This window comes from Ictalurus furcatus, chromosome 4 (assembly GCF_023375685.1).
Source record: "Ictalurus furcatus strain D&B chromosome 4, Billie_1.0, whole genome shotgun sequence".
Lineage (NCBI taxonomy): Eukaryota > Metazoa > Chordata > Actinopteri > Siluriformes > Ictaluridae > Ictalurus > Ictalurus furcatus.
Genome location: NC_071258.1, coordinates 17,140,615 through 17,154,838, shown reverse-complemented (window position 1 = coordinate 17,154,838; position 14,224 = coordinate 17,140,615). Strand labels below are relative to the sequence as shown.

The window sequence follows — 14,224 nt, the reverse complement described above, 5'->3', positions numbered from 1 at the left end:
AGAACAGAATGTACGGTTTGTACTGTTTTTTTCTCTTAAGTAGCCTCAGGTAGATTTAGTGCAGTTTTACAAGGAAACGAGCCAGAAGTTTTAATGAGCATCTTGCAGAACCAGCCACGGTTCTTCTGGAGACTGTCGCACTTGCTTCTTATTTTTGCAGCAAAATCCAGCAGCCATCATTGCTTTTTTTTTTTTTTTTTTTTTTTTTTTTTTTTTTTTTTTTTTTTTTGGATCATAGAATTTTTATTGAAAATTTACATTTTACCTAACACCCCACCCAACAACCCCAACAAACAACCACAGCCAAAACCAAAAGGAAGGGGGAAACAAAAAACAATAAACAAACAACCAGAGAAAAAAACAAACCCTAAAAAACAAACAAACAAACAAAAAAACAACAAAAAAAACTAACAAACAAAAAAACCCAAAACAACAACAACAAAAAAGGGGTAAGATGATCAGGAATTACAGTCTACCTCTCCTCAATCCACCACCAGGGTGCGTACATCATTGAAGTAGGTAATAAATTGTGCCCATTTTCCCAAAAATGATTCACCCCTGCCTCTGATGTTATACTTGATTTTTTTCAAGTTTTAAAAAGAAGATTAAATCTTTAAGCCATACTGATATAGAGGGGGGTTGTGGAGAGGTCCAAGACAGCAGTATTCTGCGCCGAGCAAGTAACGATGCAAAGGCCACAACACTAGCTTCTTTATGGTTCAGAGGTTGACGCTGAGATGGAACACCAAAGATGGCAATTAAAGGACAGACATCTAATTTGATTTTAAGAACGTCAGACATAGTTTTGAGTTCCAAAAGTTCTGCAATTTGGGACAGAGTGCAAACATACGACTGAGGTTACAGGGCCATCATTGCTTTTTGTCTGAAAAGTGGTCTCTCACCACTTAATATGCTGCTTTCTTTGCTGATATACAAACATTTTTTTGTAACATTTAGTCGTAAAATAAAAATCTATAACAGTTTGTCCTAAAAGAAAAAAAAAAAAAACAATAGGGTGCCTAGGACTTTTGCATAGTACTGTGTGTGGGTAGGTGTGTGTGTGTATAAGTGTGTATGTATGTATGCATGTGTGTGTGTATATATATATACATATATGTATGTGTGTGTGTGTGTGTGTGTGTGTGTGTGTGTGTGTGTATATGTAAAATTATATATAACATTTTTAACTGCTCTGTTTACATATTATTTGACAGTAAATCCCCTAAACCCCAGAAGCCAAAGGGAAAGGAGAAAAGAGTTTGGGATATGGGTGGTACAAGCACAAAAGACCTAGACTACAGTGGAACCAATAACAAGAATTCCTTTAATAACCAAGGGCAAGATGAGGAGTTCCCAGCTGAAACAGTAGGTATCAAGTCAAAATTTATCCAGAATATGTACTGTAGCTACACTCATCAACCATTTTATCATGTGCATTTAGGTGCACTTTGTAGGTGACAAATTATTGACTTTAGTTTAATTGTTTTGTTTGACACAATTTGTGTGCTCCCTCCTGTCCATTTGTATTATTTGTCCTATTGTCGTTTGTCATTGCTGGAAAGACAGTTTTGGGTAGGGGAGTATTCTCAAGGCTGTAGATTTTGAAAAGCCCCAGTGCCCTATGCACTTTGCCACTACCATGTCTGTGTTACTGCTGTAACACTCTACCACTACTCTAATAATGTTTGGTGCCTTATGATAATCCATCATCCAGAATAGCTACAAAATGCGCTGAAGTGGATCAGTGCGAGTAGGTTTGTGAACTTATGGAAACTTTTTCTACTCAGCGAATCCAGGTGGGCTCCATGAAAGGTGACCTGCGAGATGTGGACTATGAGTCCTCTGAGGATGTGGATGAGGACGAGGAGGATCAAAAAGACATGTTAGTGACACTTGATGTCAGCAGAAAAGGGTAAGGCTTTTAAAATACTGGAATTGTTGAGATTCAAATAGACTTTATTCAGTACCTCAGGACACACTGTGCTTTGTTTTTTTTTTTTAAGGCAGGTAAACACACTGTTGTTTAAGAGTTCAAAGCAGCTTACTATATTTAACTCAAATCTGTTTGCTGGGAAATTCTTGCTGCTTCTGCACTTAAACCTTTCTACATTTTTGTCACTAGGAATGTATATGCGCTTTATATTCTTTATCAGCTGCTGCAATTTCTTCTCTTTTTCACACATCACATTTTTTTCAAAGAACTGTATTGTTTGAAGGCTGCAACCAGAGACTGTTCTCCTCATGTCCTCTATCAGGAAGTGACAATAAATGTAAAATCCTCAATATTATGGCATGGCAAACCTTGACCTTATTTGATATATTGAATACAGGGTGTTTCTTCCATCATTATGATCGGCTGCTACTCAGGACATGACGCCTGATATTGATGCACTTGTACAGACCAAAAGATGCCAAGTTTCAGGAGCAAAAACAAAGTAGTCTAGACATGACTAACTCCTTTAAAATGCTGCTTCAGACACTGATTTCACTTAAAGAATACAGTTCTGTGAAAATGAATCCTTGCTGTAGTAATAGTTAAAAAATGTACAATTTAATGTTAGTCAACAGCTTCACTACAAAGAGTTTGGTTTGGTGGAATCCTATTGTTCATGCAATGCCATAAATTTTAAAGTGCAATACTATATTTTTCAGAAGCAAATTGCACATATGTAAGCAAGGCCAGATTAAGAAATCTATCTGATTAAGCAATCTTTAAGGGATTATTAAGGGAAAATCAATCAGAGGGATTGCACAAACATTGGGCATAGCCAATAAATCAATTTGGATTGTCCTGAAAAAGAAATAAACCACTGGTGTACTGAGCAACAGGTACCAGATGGGTCGGTCAAGGAAAACAGCAGCTGATGACAAACATTTGTGAAATCTATGAAGAAATGCCCAAATACAACGGTCAGTGACAACAACAACCCCCTCCACAGGGCAGGGGTGAAGGTATAACAATCCACCGTTTGAAGAAGACTTAGAGCAAAAATATAGCGGCCACACCACAACATGCAAACCACTCATCAGCAGTAAGGATCAGTCAGATTGGAATTTGCGGAGAAATACAGAGATGAGCCACAAAAGTTCTGGAACCAAGATTAACTTCTACCAAAGTGATAGAATGGCCAAAGTGTGGAGAAAGAAAGGATCTGCTCATTATCCAAAACATACAAGTTCATCTGTGAAACATGGTGGAGGTGCTGTCATGGCTTGGGCTTGCATGGCTGCTTCTGGAACAAGCTCACTAATCTTTATTGATGTAACTCCTGATGGTAGCAGCAGAATGAATTCAGAAGTTTACAGGAACATTTTGTCTGCTAATTTACAGAGAAATGCATCCAAATTTAAATGAATTAAAGCTTGTTTCCTAAACTCCCATCTCTCATCCATCTTTTCATCTGAAACCCAAATGTCTTTGGTGTATAGCACAAATTAAACAATTGGCCTTGCTGTTCCAGTAGTTTCAGAGGGGACTGTATATACACTGACTTTGTTTAATTGGCCAAGGAGATGACATCACAGCTATTTATAATATGCGCTATTCTGAATTTCTCCAGGAATTTGAAGACTTCCTCTCGAATCTAGTTGTTTAGCAGAAAAAGCAGTAATCATTCAGTGTGTTTACATGGACAACAATAATCCACTATTAACCCGATTAAGACAATACTCTGATTAAGAAACTACCATATAAACAGCAATTTTTAATTACTTTAATACGATTAAGGTCATACTCGAAGTAAACACAAATCGAATTAAGACATGTAGAGTACTCCTGTTTTAGTCGTATTATCGACGTGTATTACAGACATGTAAACTCCTTAATCACATTATTAACGTCGTGTGAGTTTTCACCGCATTTTGCGCCAGGACACGATCACACACGGCAGTACTCAACCGTTTTACAGGCAAACAAGAGCACGGCTGCGTCCCAAACTGCATACTTGCCTACTATAGGCCTGTAGTAGGAGAAATACATGTATCTCGGCTACTATATAGACGGTAAGTACGCGGTTTGGGACGCAGCCCACAGCTTCAAGCAGTTGTCTATTTGCACGTACAGCATGACAAATAATTAACCGCACTTAAAGCGTTCGTTAAAAAAGTTCAATAAAAACACCCAAAACTGTATATGGTACCATAACGAAGACGCACTGCATGTTGATACATGAAATTCTGGGGGACGTCGGACGGTATGGCGCGGTGACGTAATGACGTGCTGTTAATCGATCGACCTATGTTCTATAACATGTAAAACAGGTACATGAGAGGAGTATTCTAAAAGCGACTCATGTAAACACCTTAATCACAATATTGTCTTACTCCGAGTAAGGTCAATAATTGGATTACTACTGTCCATGCAAACGTAGTCAATGTTGTCGTGCTGAAAGGTGAACCTTCACCCCAGTCTGTTGTAGGGAAAACTAATTATTTAAATTAAATTACTTGTATTATCCACCAAAATATGCAGGAGGGATTAGCAGATCAGCTTGGAAGGGGAAATTTTGCTAATTTAATATTTCTGTTCAACTATTTATTAACTATGTATTTAATAATTATGCATTAGATATTACATCCGGGGCGCACGGTGGCTTAGTGGTTAGCACGTTCGCCTCACACCGCCAGGGTCGGGGATCGATTCCCGTGGCTCTGTGTGTGCGGAGTTTGCATGTTCTCCCCGTGCTGCGGGGGTTTCCTCCCCCAGTCCAAACACGTGCGTGGTAGGCTGATTGGTGTGTCTAAAGTGTCCGTAGTGTATGAATGGGTGTGTGAATGTGTGTGTGATTGTGTGCCCTGCGATGGACTGGCACCCTGTCCAGGGTGTACCCCGCCTTGTGCCCGATGCTCCCTGGGATAGGCTCCAGGTTCCCCCGTGACCCTGAAAAGGAGTAAGCGGTTGAAGGTGGATGGATGGATATTACATCCGTGGCCACTGGCAATCCTAAATAATAGTGAAATATTATATTAAGAGCATAGTAACAAGATCGGCAGTTCAAGGCAGTAGACTTATAAAGCACATACGGCACGTATATTTAAGACAAGACTTTATTAAGCTATTTTACTATACAGAAACTAATCTAACACACAAACCCGCACACACACAAACAGGGGTGAAATGGCTTTCAACAGAGTGAATGAAGTTCTGAGTTTCTAGTACAGTATGCTATTTAACAGACCATTACCTGACCGAACCATCAGCTTATTAATTTACTTTCTCTTCTTTTAGGAGGGCTTTAAACTTGATATTGTATGCACCAGTTTAGCTAGAATCTGGAGGTACCGCGCTTGCCGTTTTAATTGTTGTTCCAAATGGGGATTCCCTCGTTATGTCATTGTGTAGAAGGGATTCCTGTGATGGTTATTTGTCAGTGGTCTGGTCGGCATTTGAGTGGCGTCTCGGAAGACCAATTGGAATAATGCATGGAATGGAGTCTCAGGTTGTTTGATGAGTTGGGTGGCGGTTCTAGGCTGTGGCTGCAAGCAGATGTTGATTGGGGAGAACTCTATGATGGCTCTGGAGACTCTGTCCCTTGTCTGTTTGTTGTTCCTGTTCTTATTCTCCTTCCGTTATGCCATAGGATTTTAACCCTTTCTGGCTAGTCCAACCCCAGAATGTTTCTTCCGATCAAACATTGGCTTAGGGTGTGGTGTAAGCCATATTCTCTGCCTATGACATTAATCAGTCTATTGTCTCTGCAGACATGTGGTTCCACACTTTATGACGCGTGGATCAAACTTTGGTTCGAAATAATAACATATACACTACCAGTCAAAAGTTTGGACACACTTAACTGAAATGTTTCTCGTGATCTTAAAAATCTTTTGATCTAAAGGTGTATGATTAAATGTTTGAAATCAGTGTTGTAGACAAAAATATAATTGTGCCAACATATTCATTTCTTTCATTAGGAAGTCAATATTTTATTTACAAAAAAAAGAGAATAAATTTAATGGATCACTTGGCATGAAATATTCAGAAAAATGGCCAATAAGTGTCCAGCATAGGTAGGAACTCCTTTAATACTGTTTAAAAAGCATCTTGGGGTGATTCCTCAAGAAATTGGTTGAGAAAATGCTGAGAATACATTTATGGAAATTTTAGGCAAAAAGGGTATCTACTTTGAAGATGCTAAAATACTAAATTATTTTGATTTATTTTGGATTTTTTAATTCCCATAGTTCCAGTTGTGTTATTCCAAGGTTTTGATGAGTTTATTATTATTCTAAAATGTGGAAAACAAAATAAAAATAAAGAATGAGTGTGTAAACTTTTGACGGATAGTGTCCATATTACGACATTCTCCCCGAATTTCCTTATAACTTCAATCAAACTACAATCACTCAAACATTGCACACATACACAAGACATATATTGGCTGTTGTTAATATACTACTAATAGTCAAACACAATAATCATACTAGTACTACTATACTAATTCATGCTAAATAAATTAAACAATTAGTGGCAACTTAGTGGTTATAAACACAATAAGTCCAGAAGAAAACATGGCTGAAAATAGGCGATTACAGTTGTTTTAAAGATGTATTAATTTTCACAATCATTGCCTCTATAGGCTATATAGAGTGCTTTGATTGTGGAATGTGTGAACAGGGGGGCTTTGTGTTGAACAAAGGTCTCATGTATTGACCCTTTCTTCATCCAGAAAAAGGTGTTCCCAGCATCTGCATCTTTTATGATGCGAAATGAAGTCAAAGTCCGGTGATCCTTGCCCCGCATTGGTTTGCTCCCCATGGTGTTGTTTGTTTATCCACAAACCAGGCTACCTGGTACCAATCTTGACAGAATCTTGGATTTATGGCTTGGATGGTCCAAGGATGTAGATTCTGGCCCCCAAGGTGGAATGTGGCTCATTGTCCTTATTTCTCCTGTTTCCTTCCTCACTGCCTGAGGTCCTACAATGTGGTCATTGCATTCTGGAGCAAGCTTTCTTCAGTGACCTCTCTGTATTTGGCTACATTCTACATCTCTACATCCCTCAATTCTCAACATGATATCTCAATTCAAGCCTCCCCACCTCTGCCTTTTACTCAGGAATGGCTTCTGTTTAGTCAAGGGCTGTCGAACTCAAATTCTGCCCAGGCCACATCAGCATTTTTGTGAGACCCTAAAGGGGTGTAATTGAAAACTATAATTTTGTTATAACTTATTTAACAGATTCTATTAACACCAATAATCTAGGCTATGAGATTCAAATTTAATGTTTTTAGAAAAAAGAAGGGCTATCTGAAACCATTAAAGTGTATACACGATTATGTAATAATAAATATTATAGGCCTAGTGATTGTATACCGTAATTTCCGGACTATAAGCCGCTACTTTTTTCACACGCTTTGAACACTGCGGCTTAAACAATGATGCGGCTAATTTATGGATTTTTATGGGCTAACGAGCTTCATGCCGCCAAAACATTTAGCCTCGTCACATCGGACCAATGAAATTACCGAACAGGTCACAGTGGACCAATGAAACTGTTCGAATTAAATCAAATGCACTCACACTAAATTCTTCAGATCAGTCATTTTGCGCTTCATGCACACACCCTCATCATGGAAAACACACGAAGAAATGCATATGATGCAGCTTTCAAGTTAAAGGCGATCGATCTGGCTGTCGAAGAAGGAAATAGCATGCAAAGAGCAACTTTTGCTCAAGTCTGCCAGTGGATCCTAACAGCGTGGAGCAGTGTCAAAAAATCTACTATCACCAACGGGTTTCGAAAGGCTGGACTGCTGCGTGATGAAGAGGACAGCACAAGCTCAAGGGCGAATTTGCCTCGAGACGTAAGTGACATTGAGAGCGACAACGAAAGAGAGACTGAGGAAGTGTGTGACGAAGTACCGGTAATTCTGAGGCTGTTCAATTCTGACACTGAAGAAGACGACTTTAGTGGTTTTAGTGCGCAGGAGGAAGATGAAGATAGCGATCAATGACTTTTCCTGGTAGGCAACTGTATTTTTTATTTTTTTAACCAGCCATGTTACAGGCACTGTTCGGAAAAAAGCATTTACGGTACGTATTTAATTAAAAGTTAAAAAAAATCTTTGTGTAACATCTTTCTGTGTAAATATCTCACGTTACAACGTGGACACCTGCGGCTTATAGACAAGTGCGGCCTATATATGTACAAAATTTTTTTTCTTTTTAAAATTAGTGGGTGCAGCTTATATTCAGGTGCGCTCAATAGTCCGAAAATTACGGTACAAAAAAAATTATTGCATTAATTTGTTTAACATTTTATTGGATACCAGCTGCCATGATGAGAGATAGGATTAGTTAATTGGGATGATGCCTGTTCCTGTTTGAAAGCTACTAACCATACTATATTCCCTTATTATTAACGTTATTTTAATATTTTTAGAGAAACAGTCAAAAAGGTATTTTATGGCAAGGTTATTAATATGGACTGACTGATGTTAGATAGTGCCTTAAATGTTTAAATAACAAGTAAATGTCATCACCATTCCTATTGCTGTCTGAAATCCACCTGAAATGCATGAGCATGTCACACTTGCCAATTTAATTGTACAGATCAGGAAAACAGTTGTGATTTTGTATATTTCCTGATCCCACCAAAATTTATGGTTATGTCACTGTCAGCACACCTTGCTTATACATTTATGTAGGGCTGCAACTAACGATTATTTTCATAATCGATTAGTTGGCTGATATATTTTTTCAGATTAATTGGATGGTGGGGGACAAACTTTCAGTACCCATTTTTTCGTTTATTTATATATATTTCGTTAAATAAAATCCACAAACTGAGTGTTAAAAATATAAACTTCAGACTAAAACTTTACACAACTGTCCAATTACAGTATCTCACAAAAGTGAGTACACCCCTCACATTTTTGTAAATATTTGATTATATCTTTTCATGTGACAACACTGAAGAAATGACACTTTGCTACAATGTAAAGTAGTGAGTGTACAGCTTGTGTAACAGTGTAAATTTGCTGTCCCCTCAAAATAACTCAACACACAGCCATTATGTCTAAACCGCTGGCAACAAAAGTGAGTACACCCCTAAGTGAAAATGTCCAAATAGGGCCCAATTAGCCATTTTCCCTCCCTGGTGTCATGTGACTTGTTGGTGTTACAAGGTCTCAGGTGTGAATGGGGAGCAGGTGTGTTAAATTTGGTGTCATCGCTCTCACACTCCCTCATACTGGTCACTGGAAGTTCAACATGGCACCTCATGGCAAAGAACTCTCTGAGGATCTGAAAAAAAGAATTGTTGCTCTACATAAAGATGGCCTAGGCTATAAGAAGATTGCGAAGACCCTGACACTGAGCTGCAGCACGGTGGCCAAGACCATACAGCGGTTTAACAGGACAGGTTCCACTCAGAACAGGCCTCGCCATGGTCAACCAAAGAAGTTGAGTGCACGTGCTCAGCGTCCTATACAGAGGTTGTATTTGGGGAAATAGACGTATGAGTGCTGCCAACATTGCTGCAGAGGTTGAAGGGGTGGGGGTTCAGCCTGTCAGTGCTCAGACCATACGCCGCACACTGCATCAAATTGGTCTGCATGGCTGTTGTCCCAGAAGGAAGCCTCTTCTAAAGATGATGCACAAGAAATCCCACAAACAGTTTGCTGAAGACAAGCAGACTAAGGACATGGATTACTGGAACCATGTCCTATGGTCTGATGAGACCAAAATAAACTTATTTGTTTCAGATGGTGTCAACATGTGTGGCTGCAACTAGATGAGGAGTACAAAGACAAGTGTGTCTTGTCTACAGTCAAGCATGGTGATGGGACTGTCATGGTCTGGGGCTGCATGAGTGCTGCCGGCACTGGGGAGCTACAATTCATTGAGGGAACCATGAATGCCAACATGTACTGTGACATACTGCAGCAGAGCGTGATCCCCTCCCTTTGGAGACTGGGCTGCAGGGCAGTATTCCAGCATGATAATGTCTTTTGCCTTGCTAAAGAAGCTGAGGGTGAAGGTGATGGACTGCCCAAGCGTGTCTCCAGACCTAAACCCTATTGAGCATCTGTGGGGCATCCTCAAACAGAAGGTGGAGGAGCACAAGGTCTCTAACATCCACCAGCACCGTGATGTCGTCATGGAGGAGTGGAAGAGGACTACAGTGGCAAATTGTGAAGCTCTGGTGAACTCCATGCCCAAGAGGGTTAAGGCAGTGCTGGAAAATAATGGCCCTGATCATCGGATGTTTTTAAACTATAGCCGGTAGCCGGTAGCGGGGATAAATAGCCTTTATCGGCCAATACATTGGTGCATCTCTAGTTTTAAGTAGTTCTTTTAATCATCATTTGAAGACAGCCAGTGACTCAGCTGTTCGAACATCTAGGGGAAGGTCATTCCACCACCAATTTGGCAGAACAGAGAAGAGCCTTGATGCATGCCTTCCTTGTACTCTGAGAGATGGTAGGCCCATCTGAGTAGTGCTAGAGGATTGGAGGGAGCGTGATGCAGTGCGGGGTGTGATAAGTGCTTTAAGGGAGGTTGGTGCTGGTCCATTTTTGGCTTTGTAGGCAAGCATCAGTGTTTTAAATCTGATGGGGTCAGCTACAGGAAGCCAGTGGAGGTAACATAGAAATTAGGTGGTGTGGGAGAACTTGGGGAACACATGACATACTTCTGAATAATTTTAGATGCGAGTATGATTATATTAAGCACAGCACACAGGAGTAGAATTTAACCTATGTTTTAGCACTGAGATTTCAGCCTGCATGTGGTACAATGGCCAATGAAATGAGGCTGTAGGTTGGATTTGGCTCCCAGGCCTTGTGTTTGACAATTCATCAATCAGGCTTTTACAGTTGAGTGGGTAGATGGAGTATTCCTGAGATGGTTTTCCTTCTGGCAGGTTCTCCAATTTCTTGGTTTTTTGTCTGACATGGACTGTGAATTATATGAACTTACACACTTGTGTGCTTTTCACAGAATGTCAGTTGAATTTGCCACAGGCTGACTACAGTCAGGTTTTAGAGATTTCTCAAGATAATCAAAGCAAACTAGATGTACCTAAGCACACTTTGAAGTGTCCTAGTCAAGGGTCTGAATCAGTGACTGTATATAAGGGTGGATAACTGGTGTAAAAATGAAGCCAAAATGTTTCAGACGCCCTCTGGTAGTTTCGTGGAATCTTAAAAATAATAAAAAATAAAAACTCTCCAGAGTCTCTTTTTATCCCAGAAAATAGAATCCATTACCAAAACAACGGAGCCGAGATGTCTGCAGAGCATCTGACGGACTTCATCTTGATACGCACTTTTATAAACTTTCAAAACAAAGGCACTCTATAGCTCATCCCTCTGTTATGTGATAGGTGTATAAAGGAAGTCTTTTAGCAAACTAACCTACACATGTCCTTGAACATTGGTGCTTCTTCTCTAACGAGCCGCTTGCTGTACAGATGGCCTTATCAGTTTTTTTGCGTACATTCACATTCTATATTTTTTTTAACTTCTGCAGTTCGAACCATATAACACTCATAAGTCTTTTCAATAATAGTGGATACACGCTAAGGAATAACCAATACAGATGCGGCCTTTGAAAATTCACAGCAAAAGAAAAAGGATCCTGCGATTTCATGCGGTATCACGCGCATACTGCGGGCACAGGAAAGACAAGACCAGTAGGGGGCGAGATCGAGTCACGTGGTACAGGTACAATAACTATAGCATTTAAATTAACATGTCCAAAACGTGTGTGCTAGAATAGCGCAGTAGTAATGTCTTTGGTGTAGGTATGCCAGCAACTGGGGCTCGAGCCTCAGCTCAGTTGAGTTCATTTAATGAGTATTCCCCCCCCCCCCCCCCCCCCCCCCAGTGTGCAAAGTTGACTATGTAAATGTTAATGTCCTTCCTCAAAGTAGCATTGAATGAATTCCATTTTCTCCTTTCTTGCCAATGGAAACTTTTGTTCTTTTTCTAGATTTAAAGTCCACAAACTGGAAAGAAAAAAAAAAAAAAGCTCATTGAATTTACTTAATCCAAATACGTTCATTGATTTCATTGATGAGTTTCTTGATGAGTTTCCATTTATTGAAGTGAGTTTTAACATAATTTGTTTTTGTACATCAAACATGATTTGATCATATATTTTCAATGCCCTGAATAAAATTTTACTTCACCTGTGCAGAGGATTGAACCCCAGTTGTTGGTGTTCTGCAACAGCCACATTATTGTATTTATTACTACTTATATGACTTTATAAGTCGCATTTTTCGTCATTGTGTCCGTTTTTGCAACAGACCTCGTAGAACAACTGTTCAGACGTGTCATGCCTTATCGAAAATCACTCACTAATTTACTACTCCCTATATAGTGGGTGTCAGTATATGTGTGTGTGTGTGTGTATATATATATATATATATATGTGTGTATATATATGTGTGTGTGTGTGTGTATGTATATATATATATATATATATATATATATATATATATATATATATATATATATATATATAATATGTATGTATGTATGTATGTATGTGTATATATATATATATATATATATATATGTGTGTATATGTGTTTTGCATGCGTTTTCGATTGTTGATAAATATGGATACACTTATTATTGTAACACTCAGTTTTAATCTAATAAATATTAAAAAAATGTACTGTAGTACTTAGTTTTAATCTAATAAATACAAATATACAGCAAAATGGTTATGCAAATGGAAAACGTTTATATTTTTTGGAAAGTGGTCAGAAATGGTTTGGACATGCATCTCCCACTGTTACGAAATGACAGTGACAAGGATTCATTGGGGGCATGAACAAGAAGTGAGAATGGGATGTAGATATTGTAGGCTAGGCCTATCTATCAGATCAATCTAAACGCATAATGTGGCATAATGTACTAAGGACAACGACCAGGAAGACAAAACAAATTTTATCACACGCACCTTGTCTTATGCAGAATATATCACAAAACCATGAAACCATACTCACCAAACCACTGTCAGTTGACAAGGAATCGGTATGTGATGTAATACATGCCACTGTTGCCAAATTACAGTCTGAACACCATGAAGCTTTTGTGGTAATTACTGGAGACTTTAACCATGTAAATCTGGATTCCACTCCCCCAACTTTCGACAAGTTTGTTGACTGCACTACACGGGAAAACAGAACACTGGACCTTTTTGTATGCAAATGTTAAAGAAGCATACAGAGTTACTACCCCACTACCCACTTGGTAGTTCAGATTATAATCTTGTCTTATTAACATCTCCTTCCTGCAGTTAGTCAGCCTGTCTCCAGAAGGATTGTGAGGAGGTGGACTCAGGTCACTTTGTTTTGAAAAGTGGTGGGGAAAAAGATGTTGGTGAAAGTAGTAATATAGATATCAGCAGGAATGACCTGTTTGAGCTGTGTGTGCTGAGTGAATTAAAACCAGTAAACTAAAGCATTTTATTAGCGGGTTAATTAACTCACCCAAATGCATCCTAAAAGAGATCAATCAGATTCATACACAACATAAGTGCAATATTACAACCTGCATCTGCACAAAATGACACGAATACACAACTATACGCAGAGGTGGGTTGAGTAGCCAAAAGTTTTACTCAAGCACAAGTAAAACTACTTATAAAAATTACTCAAGTAACAGTGAAAGTAATAATGTTAATAATTAATGGAGAACGAGTAATAAAGTCTACAATGAGAAGACTACTCAAGTAGCAAGTTACTAGTTACTTCGGATCTGATTAAAATGAAGGTAGAAATCCTGAATCTCAAACTTCATGGAGAACTGTGTGCGTTATTTGTGATTTTAAACTAATTATTAGAACTACTTGCATTCATTAATATTTCAAGTTCTAGTGGTTTTATTGTCATTTCAACCATATACAGCTGGTACAGTACACAGTGAAACGAAACAAAGTTCTTCCAGGACCATGGTGCTACATAAAACAACACACTAACCACATGAGACGACACCGAACTAAATAAGATCTACAAACATTCTACACAAAGTGCACGTGCAGACGTGTGCTAACAACACAGGACAGTACAATACTACTAAAACAGGACAATAGGCACAGTAAGTGACAGTATAGCACCGAACAGTACACAGTTTTAGTATGGAAGTGTCTGATATAATAGGTAGTGCAGAAGATGGGTAGCAAGGAGTAACAGTATAATTTTAAAATGGTATAAATGTAAACATGCTATGAATTAGTCTTCAGCAGATTAGCTTATACCAAATATGG

General features: G+C 38.8%; 1 protein-coding gene across 3 annotated transcripts in view; it reads left to right on the top strand.

Moving 5' to 3' along the window:
* Nucleotides 1-14,224, top strand: part of srpra (SRP receptor subunit alpha) — a 103,447-nt gene that overhangs the window by 40,273 nt on the left and 48,950 nt on the right. For all 3 annotated transcript variants that reach the window (XM_053623210.1, XM_053623209.1, XM_053623208.1), the window contains exons 6-7: nucleotides 1,215-1,365; nucleotides 1,788-1,912. In XM_053623210.1, the coding sequence (XP_053479185.1) occupies nucleotides 1,215-1,365; nucleotides 1,788-1,912 (276 nt within the window). The remainder of the gene's footprint in view (nucleotides 1-1,214; nucleotides 1,366-1,787; nucleotides 1,913-14,224) is intronic.